The following is a 20110-nucleotide window of genomic DNA, read 5'->3' on the forward strand; positions in this document are numbered from 1 at the left end:
ACACATATAATTAAGCTGTTTTCTTAATGCCAAAAAGCTTAAGATGCAGAATGTTACTGTACAAATTTTTCATAACTTAAAAGAAACATTCGTTTTCAAGAGTTAAAAAAAATTACACTGTATTTGCTAAAAATTATTTAGATCTGGCAATTGATGAGGGGATGAATAAAACAAAAAGTGAAAATCGTTTAAGATTTTAGTCATATTTTCTTTACAATTTATAAACGACATTGAATATTTGTACCACACGTCACGAAGGTGGTGTCATTACAACTGGCCAATCAGAATGAGAGCTGAGCTAGCGCGCTTCCGTCTGGTCTCCACCTAGGACTTTTAATTTGAAAATTGGATTTTGTGGTGTTTCTAATGTAAAAATCACTAAAATTATAAAATGTCATTGGAGCAAACTATATTGATATGATCGATATACGAATCATAATATAATTATATCCAAACAATTCCGTTTGTGCTGTTCAATTATGTTTTCTTTTAGACCACCTCCTGTCACATGATGTAGGTCGCGAATGACTTCACGCTCTGTCATGGCTGCACGAGACATAAACATGCCAGTGGTGCTGTAATTCAGAGCATTAAACCAGTGCGATGATTACAACAGCGGCCATAACAAATAATTTTGACTTGAGCTTCGCCATATGAAATCGTTTGGTCCGTGTTTGAGCGGCAGGTGAAGTGTTAGCTGTGTTGTAAGATCATAGGAAGCATCTAATCATGCAGACTGAAGCCGTGCTGGAGCATCACAGCAGCTCACAGAGTTCCCTCAGGACGGGCTCCAAATCCTGGCAGTACAGGTACTTCACACAAATATTCTCATTTTAGAACAATCTATGTTTAATTATAGAAAAAAAATGCTCGAAATCAAATAGCAAAGGCAATACCTTTTATGTGAGGAGGAGATTGTCTAATAATAGTCAATTTCCGGAGTAAGCTGGACTTTAAACACGACATTGACATATTTCTGTCATGGTCTACTGTATGTCGTTCCATCTAACGTTATATGACTTACTTTTTTCCATGCTTCACAAAAGGGCAGCCTCAGTCTCCATTCACTTACATTATATACTTACAGACGATAGACCATAATTTAGAATAGTAATGTGGATATGTGGTATCCACAAATGTGGTAATGTGGTCTTCCTATGAAACATCAAACATCCTATGAATGTTTGTTGTTTGTACTGTACAGTTTATGGTTGATATTTGGTGATATGATCTTTTGGTAATAGTATGAATATCTGGTACACACTAACGTTAGTGCTTTTACAACATTGAGTTTAATGAATTTTCTTTTTATTAACTGAAGTGATCTGATGGAAAAGGTGGATGGGTATTTGATGAAATATACCAATCTTGTGACTGGATGGCAGTATCGGTGAGTCTGATGTATTCATTTTTTATAAACAGGCCAAAATGGAATCTGTGTATATTTAGTGGGAATTTTTTTTCCGAAATTCTGCAGGTAAAATGTTATGGCCAAAATATTTAATAAACAAACATATAATCAATGATGAATGATTAGACCTTTATAATCAAAGGTATGGATCTGAGAGTTCATATTTCATCCATGGTTATCATATTTAGATAAAACTAAAACCATTAAAAACTTTTTTTTAAATTTGTTTACTAAAAAATTTGCTTAAATGCTCAGAGCCTCTTCTGTTTAATCAACAAGGGCGCGACTTTCTCAGTTTTCTCTAAAGCTGTTATTTTTCACTCACTATAGATATTTTGTGCTCAACAATGAGGCAGGGCTGCTGGAATACTTTGTAAATGAGCAGTCCAGGAATCAGAAGCCCCGGGGCTCGCTGCCGTTAGCCGGTGCAGTGATTTCCCCCAGCGATGAAGATTCACACACCTTCACTGTCAACGCCATCAGCGGAGAGCAATACAAACTCAGAGGTTGTCACATGATGTCTTTCACTCTTTTTCTACTTTTTTAAAACCCCAGATGTTTTCACTTCCTTTTATATACGGTATCTTCTCATTGAAGTGAATGGCTTAGTATAAATAAAACAGCCCTAGATAGTGCTCTCTTAATCATACCACAAGTTTTTTTTTTTGTAAAAATGGTCCTTTATACTAGCATGCATCTCTGGTCTGATCTGAAATAAAATGATCCCAATCAAGGCTTGACATTAACTTTTTTGCTTACCAGCAACTGTGGCTAGTGGTTTCCAAAGTTATTAGCTACTCAGCATTTTCACTGGCCACAATTTTGACACAGATCCCATGGAGAAAAACTGCCATATAGACATTTTTTATATTATCTCATAATTTAGCAGAAGATATATTAGGCTGCTGTCACTTTAAAACCTGACGCACGGATCCATTATGCTGTTGCACATTTGTTTTCTTTCTCAACTGTTTACGTTCACTTAAAACATAACTGAATGTGTTTACGTGAATACTTGCCAAGACCTGCATTTTGACATTATTTTGTGTTTATTTGATTGTTTAAGCGCAATAAGCAGCGAAAAAGAACTAAATTTAGTACTGAGAGGCGGCTTTATGTGTGCGCACTTTGGCTGTGAGCACAAAATCTGCGGGAATTAGTAAAATTATGCGCGGTCTCATGCTGAAATTCAAGCCCTGTAAAATCAATAATATTCATTCAGAGCAAATTAAATGAGTGAGTGAGGGGAGGCGGGTTTGTGTGTCAACTCACTGTTAGACAGATGAAGGAGCGAGAAAGCGATATCTATTCTGCGGAAAATGAGTATTGGATGTTTCAGATATTTCAGTATCGATATGTATCTTAAAATCTATATTTTTTACAACACTACATTGCACTTAGTTTATTATTTCAGATGCCTTTTTAAAAGACTACAATTGAAAAATGCATATATTATATATAAAATTCAACCCGCCAAAGTGGCTAGTAAGAGTGTCCTGTGTGACACGCCACTGCTGAAATCCACCCGCATTTGGCTGGTGTTAATGTCCAGCCCTGATCCCAATAATTTATTTTATGTTAAAAACATATTTTATGTTAATACCTGTCTGTGTAACTTCAGCCTCAGATGCAAAGGAGCGTCAGCACTGGGTCAGCCGACTGCAGATCTGTGCGCAGCACCACACGGAGGCGATGGGCAAGGTGAGACGGTACAACCAGACACCTGTAATACTGCAAAACCACTACTCAGTGATTTCCTAAGTTACAGGAACAGACAGAAAATCTGTTCAATTACAATACTGCAAAAAATGTATCATTTATTTATCATCATGTTGTTTGAAACCAATAAACTATCCCAACTTTCTTCTGAGAACCAAAAACCAACCATTATTGACATCAAGTCTGGTATGATGTGAAAACCCTCCTATATATACATGTCAGACAAACATATTTTATTGGTTTATAACTTCTGCTCCTCTGAGCGATTCGTTTTATTCTGTTCGTACCCTTGAAATGGTTTTTAATCGTCACGTCAAATTTCATAATGCACATTGTTTAAAAGCAGCTTTACAGAAAACCATGATGTTAATGTATATAATATCTTAATATCTTCATGCCTTGTAGTTGTATTTAGCATATTAGAGCTGAGCGATAATGTAGTCTACATTTTGCAACAATACAAGTAATCAAGCTTTTGAGGTATTCTATACAGTATATATCGCCCTACGCAAGTATACTGTATTTATGCGTAGGACATTCTTATATATACAACTTTATATAAAGAGCTGGGCAATAATATAATTACATTTATGTAATTAGAGAGAGAGAGAGAGAGAGTGTGTGTATATATATATATATTGCTTTACGTGAGTATACTGTATGTATGCAGGTAAAGTAGGAAATACTTTATATCCAACTTTTAATATATCTCTGGATTATAATATAGATTATAAATTTTTTTTCTACGATATAACAATCAAGCTAATCAAGTTAATCCAAATTTAAAATGTTTAGGAAAAATACTATATTTAGTATCTAGTTTAAATTTTGCTAACTCAAATATAGTTTTCACTATGATGATAGCCAAAGAAGCTGACAAGACAATAACAAACTAACAAACAAACTGGAATGATGTGACTTTGCGCTGCATATTTGACTATATGTGACTGTGAATTAGATGTAGCTGAGGTAAAGATAATCAGTGAATAATGACTTATATTTATGGTCTGTTTATCACATAAAACCTCAGAAGACTTTTAATATAGCGTACAAATCATAAGGACCTTTTTGTCCTTTGTGGTGCTTCGCAGTAAAAATCAGCACCCGCTTTCTAGCATAAATGTGGTAAATGCACTGTAAAAAAAATCTGTAGAAATTACAGTATTACTGGCAGCTGCTTGCCAGTAACTTACTGTAGATTTAAATTGATGTTATTTACTGGCAACAGTTTGTTCAAAGTTAAATGAACATTAAACATTAACAAGTCTTTATCTTTACAGAATAAAACTAAAATAACAGCCTCATGCAAAGCATTCTGGGAACCAAAATCTGAAGGAAAAACAGAAAAAGGTTGATGAAGATTTCTGGTTCCCAGAATGCTTTGCATTAGATTGTTATTTTATAGTTTTATTCTGTAAAGACAAAGACTTGTTAATGTTTAATGTTCATTTAACTTTGAACAAACTGTTGCCAGTAAATAACATAATTTTAAATCTACAGTAAGTTACTGGCAAACAGCTGTAAAACTACAGCAATTTTTTTACAGTGCATGATGATAAAATTGTCATTTATTTGTAAACTAATCCTTTCAGCAATTATCCATATTCCCACAGACAAACCCACCGCTTCAGTCTCGCAGTCTCTCCATGGCGTCTCAGGGCAGTGGCAGCTCTCCAGGGTCTCAACACAGGATCAACCAGAACTCAAACGCCCTGTTGGGCCTGTCCCAGCTGCAGCGCGGCTCCTCCCTTTACTCCAGCAGGAAATCGCTGCTGCCTGATCACTTGCTGGAGGCCAGAGAGGTGAGAATGAGTGATGCTTTCAGAGGCCCAGTGGCACAGTCAATTAGTAACTTTAAAAACATTGGATGTTAACCGAATGTTTTTGTCCTGCTCCAGATGATGAGCCAGGCGCAGGGCCAGCACAGAGACCTGATCCAGAGTATTGAGGGTCTGCCCTCCTCCCAGGGTCCCTCTCCCTTGGACCAAGACCTTCTGCTGCTGAAAGCCACCTCTTTGGCCACTATGACCTGCCTCAGCGACTGCTTGCATATCCTGCAGCTCCAACAAGTGGCTCGGCAGAAAGTTCCTCTCGTTGGTGAGATTTAAAACATTTTTGGGGGGGGATTATGGATAATTGCTGAAAGGATTAGCCTAGTTTACACATAAATGACCATTTTTATCATTCTCATTTCGAAGAACCGATATTGATTCTTAAATCCTAAGAATAATATAAATAAAATAAAATAAATGCCATTTTGGCGCTCTTTAATGTGGCGTGACGGAGCTGATCATCTGTTCCACTTTACTACTAGTTACAGCACGAAATAAACATGAATGAACATCAGAAGGTATGTTAAAAGAAATCCATTTCATGTCTCGTAATCATTCGATGAATCTCTCAACCGGGGAAATATGTCAGTAAAACAGCTTGTAAACACTGTCACATAATGTTAGATTTACCTCAGAAAAGCCATTCAAAACTCATTAGTCAGCTTGAAAAATGAACTCTATAGAGGAGCATTTTGCTAAATATATACACTATATTTCATATTGTATTTTTACTTAACTTGTTCTTCAATATTTAATGTCTTTTTGAATGTTTTTGAAATTAGTAGAAACATAAAAAATTTATTATAATAAAAACTTTCTTATGGGCATTAGTAAGTAGCCTACAAATCAGTTCATTTTAACCTTTAATATTATTGTAATGTTTTCATCTTGGGTTCCCTTTATTGTTTACAGCATTAGTTTTGTACTAGCCTATTGGTAATTGATAATGTAAAAACTAAGCTGTGATTGAATGTGAATGGACAGAAAGATACAAAATGATAAAAATGTGTAATTAGGTTCATAATGCTTGACATCTGGCTCTGTCTGGATTTTTGCCTCTGTCAGGCTCTTTTAATCTTAGACCTGACTTTACTCTATACTTTGTCTAATGCTACTGCAGTGCTTAGATGTTAAGTGAAAGCATTTCTCTTCCAGTAAAAGACAGTAAGAGGGTTATTTATAAGCACAGCTTCCGTCACCATTTTAGACCATGCGTTTCTTGTATTCCTATCTGATTTTCTTGACAAGATTATACGTATAAATTGGCAGCATATCCTAATTTTTTTTTAAAATTTTTTTTTTTTTAATTGAGTTCTAGTTTTGTTAATTTAGCAAGTGTTTTGAACAGTCATTATTTAGCTTCACATTACCGTTTTCACCCTCTTTCTGTACCTGTAACACTTATATGTAAACATTTTCACATGACGTGAAATGAGAATGCAATGCTTTAGGGCAACTAAGGTCCACTCTCATTAGTGAAATATTTGGCGAACTCTATTTCTTTTTTTGCTAAAACAGATTCGTTGTCAAAAGTCTAGCGATGCATGAAGCTCTGCTCATTTTCAAACCAGGTAGCTTTCTGTTGGTCAATGCAGTGAATTTGAACGCGAGTGAAATCTGTATGGGGAATTTCTTTCCCTAATTCAAAACTCCCAATTACGTGATTCCTATTGAAACTTTGCCTGCAAAATTTCTCTGCGCAACCTTTACTCACAAGCTGCAGGACTGCTCCCCATATTCTTCAATAACAACCACTTTGAAAAGTCTTCATTAAATTGTGAAACAATGCAGTTCAGTCGCTTGTTTTTAACGTTATGTACTTTAGAAGTATATGCAGAACTCGGTCAGACACCGCACAAGGTTTAGCATAGATTTTGCCATGTTTACTCTTATCGTTAGTTCTTTTGGCATTTAGGAATAATAGTACTGTATCTATTCTTCTTCCTTATTACTTAACATTGACTTAGTGGAATTTCTTAATATCAAATTAGCATGATATGTTTTTTTTTAATGGCCGATATTGCTATCTAGAGAGCAGAGTGGCCAATATAATAAGATTGTACAATTTAATAATAACAAACAAAATTGTACAGAAAATGTGCAGTGTCACTTTGCAATACTGTTGGTAGATTTTGCCACTGCCCACTTTTGTTTATCTGCCAAACGGGCACAGATATTAGACAATAATCTTAAAAGAGACAAATATTCACTGATTAATTGTCCTGGGCTGCATTGCCCAAAAATATTATAAGCCTAAGTAGATCATTGAGGTCATTGGCGCCAATAATTTGTACAATCTGAGCAGGCTTACAATGCTTTTGGGAAATGCAGCACTGGCTGATGTCTGTCATTAGTCATGTTTTCAAATTCATCTATTTGGCATGTCATGATTTATGTTTAAAGGAGCAAGTACAGCCTCCCTTTTTGTTGAATACTCTCCTGGTGTAGAGTTTGTGTAACAATCATATATTGGCTGTCGAAATGCAATCCAAAGATGAATAATGTAGTCTTTTAGATAACAACAAATACTCTCCTTCTCCAAATCTGCTTTCAGACAGTTATTGAATACCTTAAATCACATATTCACTGCGACTCACTGATCCTTATGTGTAATCCAGGTCAATGCGATAAGATCAAAATACACAACGCCACTAGTCTTTCTGCTCACATCACAGTGTTGTGTGTGTACCAAAAATAACCAATAGCTGAACAGGTAGCTAATTTTCCATGATAGAGTACAGAAAAACCACAAGTGTTTGTGGTCACAAATCCAATAATCTCAGGTCATGTTTGTGCCTGTAGAATTTATGACCTAGAGCCCTGCTCAGCGAGTGGAATATTGTTTTATAATTAATGAGGAACTGTATCCACCACTGATAGACTTCTGCAGGTAACAAGAGCTCTGCTGGCGTCACTCAAGCGCAGCGGTTGACAGACTTACCAAATTGTGTTACCATACTGTTGTCAGTTCTTGGATAAATATGTCTCCTGTGAGATTTGCGTGTTTGTGGGTTCTTCTGGCCCAAAAACCCTTGGACGAATATTTATTTTGCCAAACCAAAGACTTGACTTTAATGCAACCCATTCATATTTTATTACTCTCTGACTAGAAAGAAACATGTAAACATCACACACTTCCAGGATCACCTGCGTTTCCACTGTTGTTGAAGTAGTGAGGGACCATGTGAACTTTCTGAACTTCCTAATGACTGGAACAAAACAAAAACCACCACATTAATCTCCGTGCCAATAGGCAAACAAGTCAACAATGGGCAGGGCCTCATGCAGACGGTGAGACCCTGTTCTCAGGTTTCCACTGAGAGCTCTGTGTCAGTTGTCATAGCGCTAAACGCCCAGAAATCCTGTGGCGTTAGAGGCTGCTGTTGGCCTGTCGGCATCGTGCTGGTGGGCCGGTGATATGAGCACCCCTGAGTCTGGTTTTGTGTGCCCTGTAGGTCCTGCCCTCGAGTGGCTGGAGCCAAAACTCCCCGACATCCTGAAGAATGGAGGGACGATACCCAGCATCACCAAAGACGATGGTAACACAGTGGGAACCGTTCTAGAACCTTTAGAAATGGACTCCTGTGATATCGCTGGGGTAAGATTTGCTTTATCTAAACTTTCTTGCTGACTGTTATCAGTCAATAATTTAACAAATGGGTCTGAATGATTCATTAGCAAACATATCTGAGTTTGAATAATCTTTGAAAATCCTTATTGATTTATCACACTTGACTTAAAAAGTATGGGATCTAAAGTGGTTGTCCAAATTAAGTGTAGAAAATTGATTTCATAGGATCTGAGCTTGTTTTAGATTACACACATTTTTTATTAATTTCTGAATGGCTGTTTTGGATTGGTCTGGTCAAATATTCTATTCACAAAAACGTGTTTGTTCACTTAAATTGCACTTAAGTATGTACGAGTATCATTGTGTTAGATAACAAAATATCAAACCATGTGGTATCTGCGAACAAATTATGCTTTTCTCAGAACTAACAAAGCTTTTCTGATTTATTTTCATAGTTAAATTGCGTTTCAAACAACAGGTGTCCTACAATAGCAGTGTAATCACTAGTATAGTTCAACAACATATTTCCACCTTGAACTCACACTATTGGTTGAGCCATTGCTGTTATTTCGGGCTGGATGGGATGCTTAAGCAAGCAACAGTGTTTTGGTTGCACCACAGAAACACAGTGATTACACTTTACTACAAAAGTGACAGTAAAAACTTGTCACATTGTTACAAAAAAAAATCAGTTTCAAATAAATGCTTTTCATTTGAACTTTCTATTCATCAAATAATCCAAAAAAAAATAAACAACAGATCTTTGTGCAACATTAATAATAATAAGAAATGATTCTTGAGCAAATCAGCATATTAGAATGATTTCTGAAGGATCATGTGACACTGAAGACTGGAGTAATGCTGAAAATTCAGCTTTGCCATCACAGGAATAAATTGCATTATAATAAATAAATAAATAATTTTAAAATTGTAATTATATTTCACAGAATTACTGTTTTTACCGTATTGTTGATCTAATAAATGCAGCCTTGGTGAGCATAAGAGATTTCTTTCAAAAACTTTTAGTGTTTTAACATTGTAAGAATTGCATGCTCCAGCTTTATCTATGGACATTTTCCACTAACATTTCATAACCAGAAAGTGTATGAGTGATTTGTCTTAATTTTAAACAGTATATTTATTTTTTAATCATTTTAAAATCTTTTTGTGAATTGTTAAGCTTAAAAAGTGTGCTATCTTTGTTTTATAATAAAAAATGACACTTGGTTTGATATTTTGTTATATAATGTATATATAATATATAAAAAGAATTCATGCATTTTGACATTCACAAAAGTATGTCTTAAGTTTCTCAAATATATCCTGTATGTTATCTCAGCAACACAATTGTGCGTGATTGTATTCATAGCAGATGCTGATGATAATTACTGACAAGTGATGTTGTTTTGGAGAAGGCTCTCTGACTTTGAGTCTCAAGAGTAATCTTTGCTTCAGTTACCTTGATGTAAACAAACACCTGAGCCTCCCCGATTGTCGAACTGTAGACAGGGCTCCCTATTAACCTGAGTAAATTTGTCTGCGGTGTTAAATGTTAACTATGCTGACTGTATGTTTTTTTTCTTCTAAATACTCTTGCATAATATTTTGCTTCACTTAACTGTACCCTAGTATCCACTGTTTCAAGCAGCATAGCAGATAGATTTCAGTCTGAAAAACAATCATCATATACCAAAAAAAAATATATATATACAGTATATAATTTGAATCGTGTCATTAGTGGTATTTGCTGAGGCAAGCAGAACCTTTTACATACAGTACTTAGGGTTTGGATTTAAATAAACCAAAACATAACTTGCCCACATGTACAAATGATGCCTCAGATTGTGAACCCTGTTGGGATAGCTGTGCTCTTCCTTATTTCAGTGATCAATTTTATGAATTTCATGGTAAAATGGGAGATAAATCAGAGAGTTACATCCAAGGAAGGACTCGAGCCATATCTTGGGGACATAATATCATAGAGTAAAAGTTCATGCAATACTTGGTAATACCTTGCAATTTTAAATTTATGATTTCCAACACTGGCAAAGTTATAGAAGCCATTAAAATCTTAAAAATTATGTTAATTTCTAAATTTTTAAAGCTATTTTAAAAATATTTAATCAGCTAAAAAACAACAACTGTATTATTGTAGTCTAATTTATATACAATTATAGTATTTATTGGTATTTTTCAGTTTTCATTTTAATTTAAGTTTTAGATAATTCATTTTAGAAAATTAATTAAGCCTCTACCTCTATAAAATGTAAAACAAAAAAGCATCCTGTAGTTTTGGTCAAAAGGTGTGAAAACCCTGTAGAGGGGGTCCCAAAAACTAGTTCTGTGCTTGCAGTATTTGTTGGTTGAGTAGATGAGTTGAGTAATCATGGAGTTTGGTGTGTGTTTCAGGAGCAGGAGGAGATTGATGCCACGCAGGAGGTCGACGATTCCTCTCCAGTCGAGGAGGAGGATCTGGGTGCTGTCGAAGAGGAGCGCAGCGTCATTCTGCACCTCCTCTCTCAGCTGAAACTGGGCATGGACCTCACCAGGGTATATCAGCTCCATCTCGTTAATGGCTTCTTGTGTCTTTCTCAAAGCTCAGATAAAAGTTTAAATCACACCATTTTAAATTAATTCTCTTATACAGTTAAAATAACATTGTGAAATAACAGTGTTTCACATGGGTGTATAGGTGGTCCTGCCTACTTTTATACTGGAGAAGCGCTCCCTGCTGGAAATGTATGCAGACTTCATGTCCCATCCGGACCTTTTCGTGGCCATCACCGATGGCTCCAGCCCGATGGACCGCATGGTCCGATTTGTGGAGTATTACCTCACTTCCTTCCATGAAGGTCGCAAAGGTGCCATTGCCAAGAAGCCCTACAACCCCATCATCGGAGAGACCTTCCATTGCTCTTGGAGAGTACCCAAAGCGACATCATCTCCGACAGGTGTCCCGAAAGAGGGGACCTTGTGCGCGTCAGACTGCTACAATGTTCGCTTTGTGGCTGAACAGGTTTCCCATCATCCCCCTGTCTCGGGCTTCTATGCAGAATGCCAGGAAAGGCAGATGTGTGTCAACACGCATGTGTGGACCAAAAGCAAGTTCATGGGCATGTCCATTGGCGTCTCTATGATCGGAGAAGGTGCGTTTCGCCTGCCTCACACTCAGTTTACTGTGAAGTTTCCATGGATCCATTGTTGATTATTAGGAATGTTAACTTCCTGTGCTCGCAGGTAATCTACACCTATTAGAGCATGATGAAGAATACACCTTTAGTCTGCCCTCTGCTTATGCCCGCTCTATCCTCACTGTGCCCTGGGTGGAACTGGGAGGAAAGGTCAATGTCAACTGCGCCAAGACCGGCTACTCTGCAGTCATCACCTTCCAGACAAAGCCTTTCTATGGGGGCAAGCTGCACAGGTCAGGATCACACTGGATCACATTACGTGACTCCATTTTCCATCTCTTTGAGACCGTATAGGGTTTTCAATGTAAATTTATACAGCAGCCCTAATGAACTGTTAATTAGTATACACTACCATTTAAAATGAATCAGTAATTCTTTAAAAAAAAGAAAAGAATGCTTAAATGTAATGCTTTTATTCAGCAAGGATACATTACATTGATCAGAAGTGACAGTAAAGACATTATAATGTCACAAAAGATTTCTATTTCAAATAAATGCTGTTCAACATTGATAATAAGAAATTATTCTTGAGCACCAAATCAGCATATTAGAATGATTTCTGAAGGATCAGATGAAGACTAGATGAAGTAAATGGCTGCTGTAAATTCAGCTTTGCCATCACAGGGATAAATACAATTTTTAAATACATAAAAATAAAAAACGTATGAAAACCGTTTCACAATATTACTGTTTTTTTTTTTACTGTTTTTTTTTAATCAAATAAATGCCGCCTTGGTAAGGATAAACTGTTGTGTAAATGTCCAGATTATATATTGTCCAGACACATTTTTCTGAGCAAAACACTGTAACACTTTACAATAAGGTCTCATTTGTTAACATTAGTTAATGCAATAACTAACATGAACTGAAAAATACATTTAGCAATATATTTTTACAACATTTATCAACCTTAATTAAAGTTAGTTTAGTTAACAGATGCTACTTTTGTTCTTAAAAATGTATACTGTAAGTAAATGTTGAGATTAACATTAACTAGAATTAATTAATGCTGTAGATGTATTGTTAAATGTTAGTTCATGTTAACAAATGAAACCTTATTGTAAAGTGTTACCCAAAACACTATATTCAATAAGAAAAATGTAGGGGACACTTTATCCACCTGTAATGATTTTCCACCGTCTCTTTGACCCCCGGAATTAAACTGGCTGTTTTTTGCTCCTGTGCCATTAAAGTTTCAATGAAAACGCCACATGAAGCACTTTTCTGAGCTTATAGGGCCTGTTTACACCTGAACACTTCATGTGTTTTTACTGATCGAATAGCTATCTGATTTGTTAAAACGGTTCCATTTACACTTAATAAATGTCCCTGCAAAACGAATATAAATCTGATCTTCAATTCCCGCTCTATGTGCAAATTTAACGGCGTTCGCGTCAACGAAAACGCCAGATATGAGCTGCATTTTATTTATCATCAGCTATTTTCAAGGTCAATAGGAGTAGGAGAGAGCAGCATCAGCATTGGTAAGATCATTTAGTCTCACTACTTTTAATGAAGATGATTGTGTTTTGAGCAAATGCGGCAGTTTGCACGTCGGCTTGCTGAAAAGATACCTAGCATCTGCAGCGATGTGTGTTGCAGTAGCGCGGTCATATCCGGCTATAACATGTCATATAGCCTAAAACATTTTGGGAGATGTAAAATTTACATATGTGGTTTCAACAACCAGATGCATCTACAATTGTCCTGTTTATTTTGGAATGCGTCTCAAATTACCTCCTGAAGAGTGATCGGAATTAAACCTCAAACTCGAAAGCATTTCGGAGTACCCTGGTAATCCAGAGTTCTCGCGAGAGCACAAGTTGAATTTGCTCAGCGAGTTACTCTGGTGTCGAGTAATGATGCTCATTAAATATGCCCCTCTATCTGAGCTGCACCAATCACATCGGGTTATCTGATATAGGCGGTCCAAAGGCGAGCTAAACAGATGACGACAGCGCTGCGACGTCGAAGTCATTAGTAAACATTGCAAGATGGCTATGGATGAACACCATTTGTTTGAAACGGCTTTGGCCGCTACAATGAAAGATTTAGGGCCAATCCCAATTCTACCCCTTCACTTTCCCTTTCCCCTCTGTTTTGCGTGTGCACGTGAAGGGGTAGGGCTGTCTCAATTCTCTTTTGGTTGGAGGGGTAGGGGTAAGGGGAAGGGCCAGATAGCCCTTGAAACGAAGATTTTTCGGGACCACACTTCAAACGAAGGGGTATGAGAAATGTACCTGCGTGCACCGGCTACAGAGGCAACATGACTGCCAATAATCATTTTCTTTGTCACATTCAATCTTGTGCTCATATTTACGGTCATGTTCTTCAAAGAAACGGTTGCAAAAAAATCGTTAAAGTTCGTTGTATCGTATATATGTAAAAAAAAAACACGTATCTTTCATGATTAAAAGTTATGTAAGGAAAGCTCTTTATGCAAAATTAACAAAATTCTGTATAAGCAGTGGCATTGATGGAATACACATAGGAAAATAATATATTGTGACAGGTTCACAAAACAATCTAGCAAAGATCAGGCAGAAATGATTATGGACCTTGTAAAAAATAGACGGAACAATTTTTTCACGTGGCCGTGTGAAGGACACCCTCTGATTCTATGCAAATGAAGCTGACAACTGCAACTGGCTGAAGAATTGGCTAGACGTCTGCCCTAGTATCAGTCAATGGTCTTTTTGGACAGTTGAGGAGATTGAGTTCTGCAAGTTACAGTTTTTTACAGTAGTACAATAAATTAACTTATTTTAGTCGCAATGGAACAGAAGTAGTGACAGATCTTTTCTTCCACACTGTGATGTACATCTGAGTGAAATGGATCATAGAAAAAAAGAATAAATGCAGGGAAGGGACTTGGTTCTATCCATCGGTTGTTGATTGGATGGAGGTTAAATAGGTTTCTTAGTGGTATGAGTGCTTTAATCAGAAAGCCGAGCCAGTGGACTGTAACAGAAGCCTGTGCTTTGTTCCTCAGAGTGAACGCGGAGGTCAAACACAACCCCACCAACTCCGTGGTGTGCCGCGTGCAGGGCGAGTGGAACGGCGTGCTGGAGTTTTCCTACACCAGTGGAGAAACACGTGTCTTAGACGTCACCAATCTCCCCGTCACCAGAAAAAGAGTACGGCCCAATGAGCTGCAAGGACCCTACGAGTCCAGGTAACACCAGTTAATCAGTTTATGTAAACAGTTTACTATTGTATTCAAGCCACACAACAGTGTTAATGTCAGTATGATGCCATATTTTTAAAGGAGCAAAATGAACAGCACACTAAACTAAAAGGTTAATTTTATGAAAATAAGTAATCTAAAGGAATACTTTCAAAAATGATATTATGAAGGGCTGAGAAAGAAGGTCAGATGGGTTTGAAATAAGAGTAAATGTAAAAAATTCAGACTGAAAAAGGTTTAATGTGGTGTGAGGGCTCCATCTTTAACCATTGACTCTTCTCCCTGTAGGAGACTGTGGCAACATGTGACCGAGTCTCTGAAGGAAAGGGATATGGAAAAAGCCACGGAACACAAGCGTTTCCTGGAGGAAAGACAGAGGAAAGAGGAGAGGCATCGTGCAGAGACACAGACAGCATGGAGGACCAAATACTTTGAGCGCAAAGTAAGAACACATCTGCATCTTATTTTTTTAAATCATATAATAATTTCTACATAAAATAGTAAATTAATGGCCACGGGTCCTTAAAAAGTCTTAAAGTTTTCCTAATAATAGGCCTTAAAAAGTATTAAAATAATTTAAATTCAGATTCGATGTGCCTTCAAATATTTTTGGTCACATTACCGCTAAAATCTCTCCAGCCTGACTGTTTCTCCTATGTCTGTTTACAATCATTGGACAGGCCGAAGATTTTTTTCCCATGGTAGTTACTGCGTCATCAGAGAGAACTGAGGTAGCAGAATACAGGTCGAACTACAGCTAGCTGACCAGCCTCCTAGGCTAGTTTAAAATGGGTAAATGTAAGTTTACTGGAAAACGATGAGTTCTCGTGGTGGTTGAAGCCTGTGCCTGGAAATGTGTATTAGGGGAAACTGCGGAGATGTTTTTAACTCTGTAGCGTGCAGTGGGCATCATCAAGGCGGTGGAATTCCATTCCAGTGGAATCATGATAATAAGAATCATTATCAATAATTGAGCATCAGTAATAAATGTCATTTAAAGGTCATTACGCTGAACAGGAAAACTCATCTAGTGAAGTCTGCTTTTACAACCTCCTTGTGTTTATACTCAATTGCAAACTCTTCTAACTCAAGATTTCCAACTGGTAGATCTTAAAGATCGAAAGAGTTGTTGGAATCTTAGTGGTTGGTTTATAGCCTAACTTTAGCTTTTTACTTCTGCTGATTGTATTTAGGCTTCAAAACAGCTGTGTTCATTTGTGAAGATTATCTTGATGAACAATACTTTATAGTTTATTTTCTGCAATAATCCAAATGCCAGTAGAAAAATCCTATTGTGTTTTTGTCGAGGGAACCACAGTTCTTCAATTCCCTTTCTTTTTTTTTTTCTTCTCTTTCCAGGGTGAAAGCTGGGCGTATTACCAACCACTGTGGAAAACAGCAACTCATAGCTCTTCTCCGGTTCCCCCTCCTCAAAATCCATGACCTCTGACCTTTTAAGAGCTGAGTTCAGGCACTGTACAGCCTCCTGCTATAGTAAACCTCTGGCCCTGTGTTCCCTCTCTCACAGATGAAGACATACACTCTCCTTTGTATGATTTCTGAAACATAACTTCAATTTGAGTGTTTGTAACGCTTTGTGGACTTGCGGGTTTGCACTCTGATGTTCATATTTTGCATCCCTCGGTGGTAAGATTTTTGTAGAACTACACAGTGAATGATTTCTCCAAATCTGCACACTGATATTCTTTGTTGATGTTGCCTTAACAAGTGTCGTATGTAACGGGAACAGTACAGCCTGGCGGTTCTTAATGTGGGATTGTGTTTGGGGTGAACTTCTTAATCTGACCATACTGTATTTGACCATGGTACAGTCAAATATTTCTGATTCTTTTAAAATTGTACATGAATTGTCATGATTTAAATATCAAATGAAATGCAGGATTAGGGGAGTTCAAAAGGACAGCTGCGTCAATAACTGGCGAAGATGTGAGTTGTTATTGCTTAGCGGAGCCAGACGCAGCTAGACTTTTGATGTGAGAGAGAAACCATTGGCTTGGCTTTTGTATTATGCTGTCTTTTTCTCGTTCTTGCTCTGGTAAATGAGGCTTGCAGGTGCTATGCACAAAATCTGGGCCAGATCGAAGTGTTCGGGTAGAGGCCTGCTCTTCTGTTTCTGCTTGATGTTCATTGAACAGTTACGTTGGCTTCAGTTTCAAAGAGATTTTAAAGGAATAGTTCACCCCAAAATGTAAGTTTTGTCCTCATTTACTCACCCTCATGTCATTTAAAATCTGCAAGACTTTCTTTCTTTTGTGGAACACAAAGATATTTAAAAAATCCATTCAATGAATGTCAATTCTTTGAAATATCTACTCTTATGTTCCGCAGAGAAAGGAAAAGTCATAAAGGTTTGGAACGACATTACTCACCCTGTTCTATGTAGTCCAGATGACTTGTGCACTATTAAGTCTTCTGAAGTCATATGATGAGTTGTGAGGAACTGACAGAAATTTAAGCTGTTTACTGATATCATTAAATATAATTTGCTCTGTTAACTTCAACAGCTTAGATTTCGGTTGGCCCCGCTTAGGAAAAAAAACACAAAAAAACACCCAAAACCATTTTTTTAGCACTTTTCAGCCGGTCAGAGAGGAAGACCAGCTAAGACCGCTGAACTAGGTTCAGAAGAAGTTTTATAGAGCACTTTTATGGTGTTTTTCTATATATGAGGTTCAGTATAAGTCACAATTCACTTTTCTTGTATGGAAAAGAGAAGCTTGGACATTATGTCTGACGACTCCTTTTGTATTTCATGGAAAATCAGAAAATAATACAGGTGAGTGAGTAAATACATGAGGGTGAGTAAATGAAGCCAAAGTTTTCATTTTTGCAGTCAGATGTGTTTATAGCATGTGTTCCTTGCAGAAGGTTCAGGTTTTAGTTAGCTGGTCATGATAGTAAGGGTTTTTTTTGTTTTAATCATGTGGAATTTTGTGTTTAAACGCTTCATCGTTTGATCTGCCAGCTGAGGACAGTTGCAGTGACGGTGCTGGCTGAAGTGTTACTTCTCTCATATAATCTCTGCTTCAGCCCTGGCATTGGTTGCGCTGAGAAACTTGTGGTGCCTTATTTGTGTTAGTCTTCCCCTCGTTCCACCTCACAGCCGTCAGCTTTCTCATTAAAACAGAGTAAGACTGAAGCCGCAGCATTGTATATATCTCTTCTGTAATTTTCCTGTCCACTAAAGACAGAATTCCCACAAAGTGTTTCGTTCATCATCAGCTGTGCTTTCCACTCAAGTCATTCTGCTGAGCCATCAACTGCACTGATGTTTTAAATACACTCCCTGTAGCCTCAGAACATATGATTGAAAAAAATAAAAGGGTTAATATATTGGAGAATTTCGCATTTCTTTTCATTTGACTTAATGAGTGTCCGTGTGGTATCAAGAGGAGATGCAAATATTTCACAGTAACTTGCGTGTAAAGGAAGATCCGTGGGTAGTTGAAATGTGTGACGTGACAAACGGATTTTGCTAATTCGATTATAGTTATTTATGCAGGTATATGACCTAATTTTAATTAAGACATGGAATATTTTGTACTTTCACATTTCAGGACCATTTAAAATAATCCAGGGAAGGCCAGATTTGCCCTTTCTGCCTTAGTGTAAAAAATAATAAAAAGGTAGTTGTGACATTTCTCACAATTGTGACTTCAATATATATTTTATACTTGTCAATGCAATCTTATTTCTCATAATTGCAACTCTTTCTTGTGATTGTGACTTTATATCTAATTTTGACTCATCATGTCACAGTGTGACTTAATATCTCACAATGTGACTATTTAATATTTTACACTCTCACATTTACCATTTTTTTCATAGGCAGAAACAGGTTTTCATTCAAAACAGTGATTACAAATGGTGAAAAACAACGTACTGCGTACTAAAATATACAGTTTCCCTTTAATACTGTATTAATGTTCACTACCATTCAAAAGTTTGGGGTCAGAAAGTTTTTTTTTTTTTTCTGAAATAAATTAATACTTTTCAGCAAGGATGCATTAAATTGATCAAAAGTGACAGTAATGACATTTACATTGTTACAAAAAAAATATATATTTTAAACATTAAGCAGCACAACAGTTTTCAACATTGATAATGATAAGAAATGTTTCTTCCTCAGCGCAAGTGAGCACATTAAAACAATTTCCCAAGGATCATATGACATACACTGAAGATATTTCACAATATTACTGTTTTTACTGTATTTTTTATGTAATATATGCAGCTTTGGAGAGCATAAGATGTTATTTAAATGTTTTTAAATATCTCACTGACCCCAGACTTTTGAACTGTAGTGTAAAAATGTAACCTAAAAAATTCTGGTCAAAAAGTCCATGGACACGTTACGCATATACATTTTATGTAGTGATTACTGTACAGCTGTGAAGCCAGTTCACACAAGGAATGGGCAAAATGACTCAACACATCTCTGTTTGCTTCATCTTCAGTAATGGAAAAAGCACGACAGGTTGCCATATGTTCATGTTGACATTCTCACAGAAAGTATTTATCTCCATCAGTTCTTTTTCCAGTATGCAATCTGGTATGAATTTTCCCTGTCCTCAAAGTAGCTCTGTAGAATTTGGGTGAACCTCAGATTGCTTAAAAAAGTTTAGCTGGAGTGTAAATGCAGGCTGATTAGAAACTACACTAGTCGGTCTCGTGCTTTTCTCTGTGTCTGAGACCCGAGCTCACTGATCATTAGCTTATTGAATCCTGTTGACCATCAGAAGCGAGTCTGAGGAGTCTTTTAAAAGTTAAAATTAGGATAAGCTAATTGATTATCATCAAAGTCTAGAATGAACAGGATGTTCCTTAACTTCTGAAGTAGGACATTGTTGATAATCCCAGATAAAAAGCTTTGATGTAGTTGTCATTTAATTAAAGTGGTTAAAAAGGGTCAGTGCAAAGAAACTCATTCAGAGCAAAAGGAACATTGGTCTTTTTATGTCTAAAAACAGAAGTTCTATTGCTGGTGTATCATCTTTTTGAGTCGTAATTTCAGCTGCAGGTCTGCGGTTAATCAAATTGAAGTCCCCCAAAACCGAGTTTATGGGAAGATCACGTGGATTTCGTGAGTGAGTGAGTCAGAAAGAGCAATGGAAAATTTTAAATCAGAAAATGATGTGTGGTAAACATTTTTGGGAAAACATTTTAGTAAGAATGGCG

General features: G+C 36.8%; 1 protein-coding gene across 1 annotated transcript; it reads left to right on the top strand.

Moving 5' to 3' along the window:
• Positions 1-305: 305 nt before the first annotated feature.
• osbpl11 (oxysterol binding protein-like 11) lies at positions 306-18273 on the top strand. Its single transcript, XM_084122994.1, has 13 exons — positions 306-809; positions 1322-1390; positions 1742-1917; positions 3033-3112; positions 4744-4932; positions 5029-5227; positions 8418-8560; positions 10943-11083; positions 11226-11679; positions 11771-11957; positions 14717-14899; positions 15200-15353; positions 16271-18273. Exons 1-13 carry the CDS (start codon positions 730-732, stop codon positions 16352-16354), a joined length of 2139 nt encoding a protein of 712 aa, XP_083979120.1. The 5' UTR covers positions 306-729; the 3' UTR covers positions 16355-18273.
• Positions 18274-20110: the final 1837 nt, after the last annotated feature.

Source organism: Abramis brama (genome assembly GCF_963993115.1).
Source record: "Abramis brama genome assembly, chromosome: 8".
NCBI classification, from domain to species: domain Eukaryota; kingdom Metazoa; phylum Chordata; class Actinopteri; order Cypriniformes; family Leuciscidae; genus Abramis; species Abramis brama.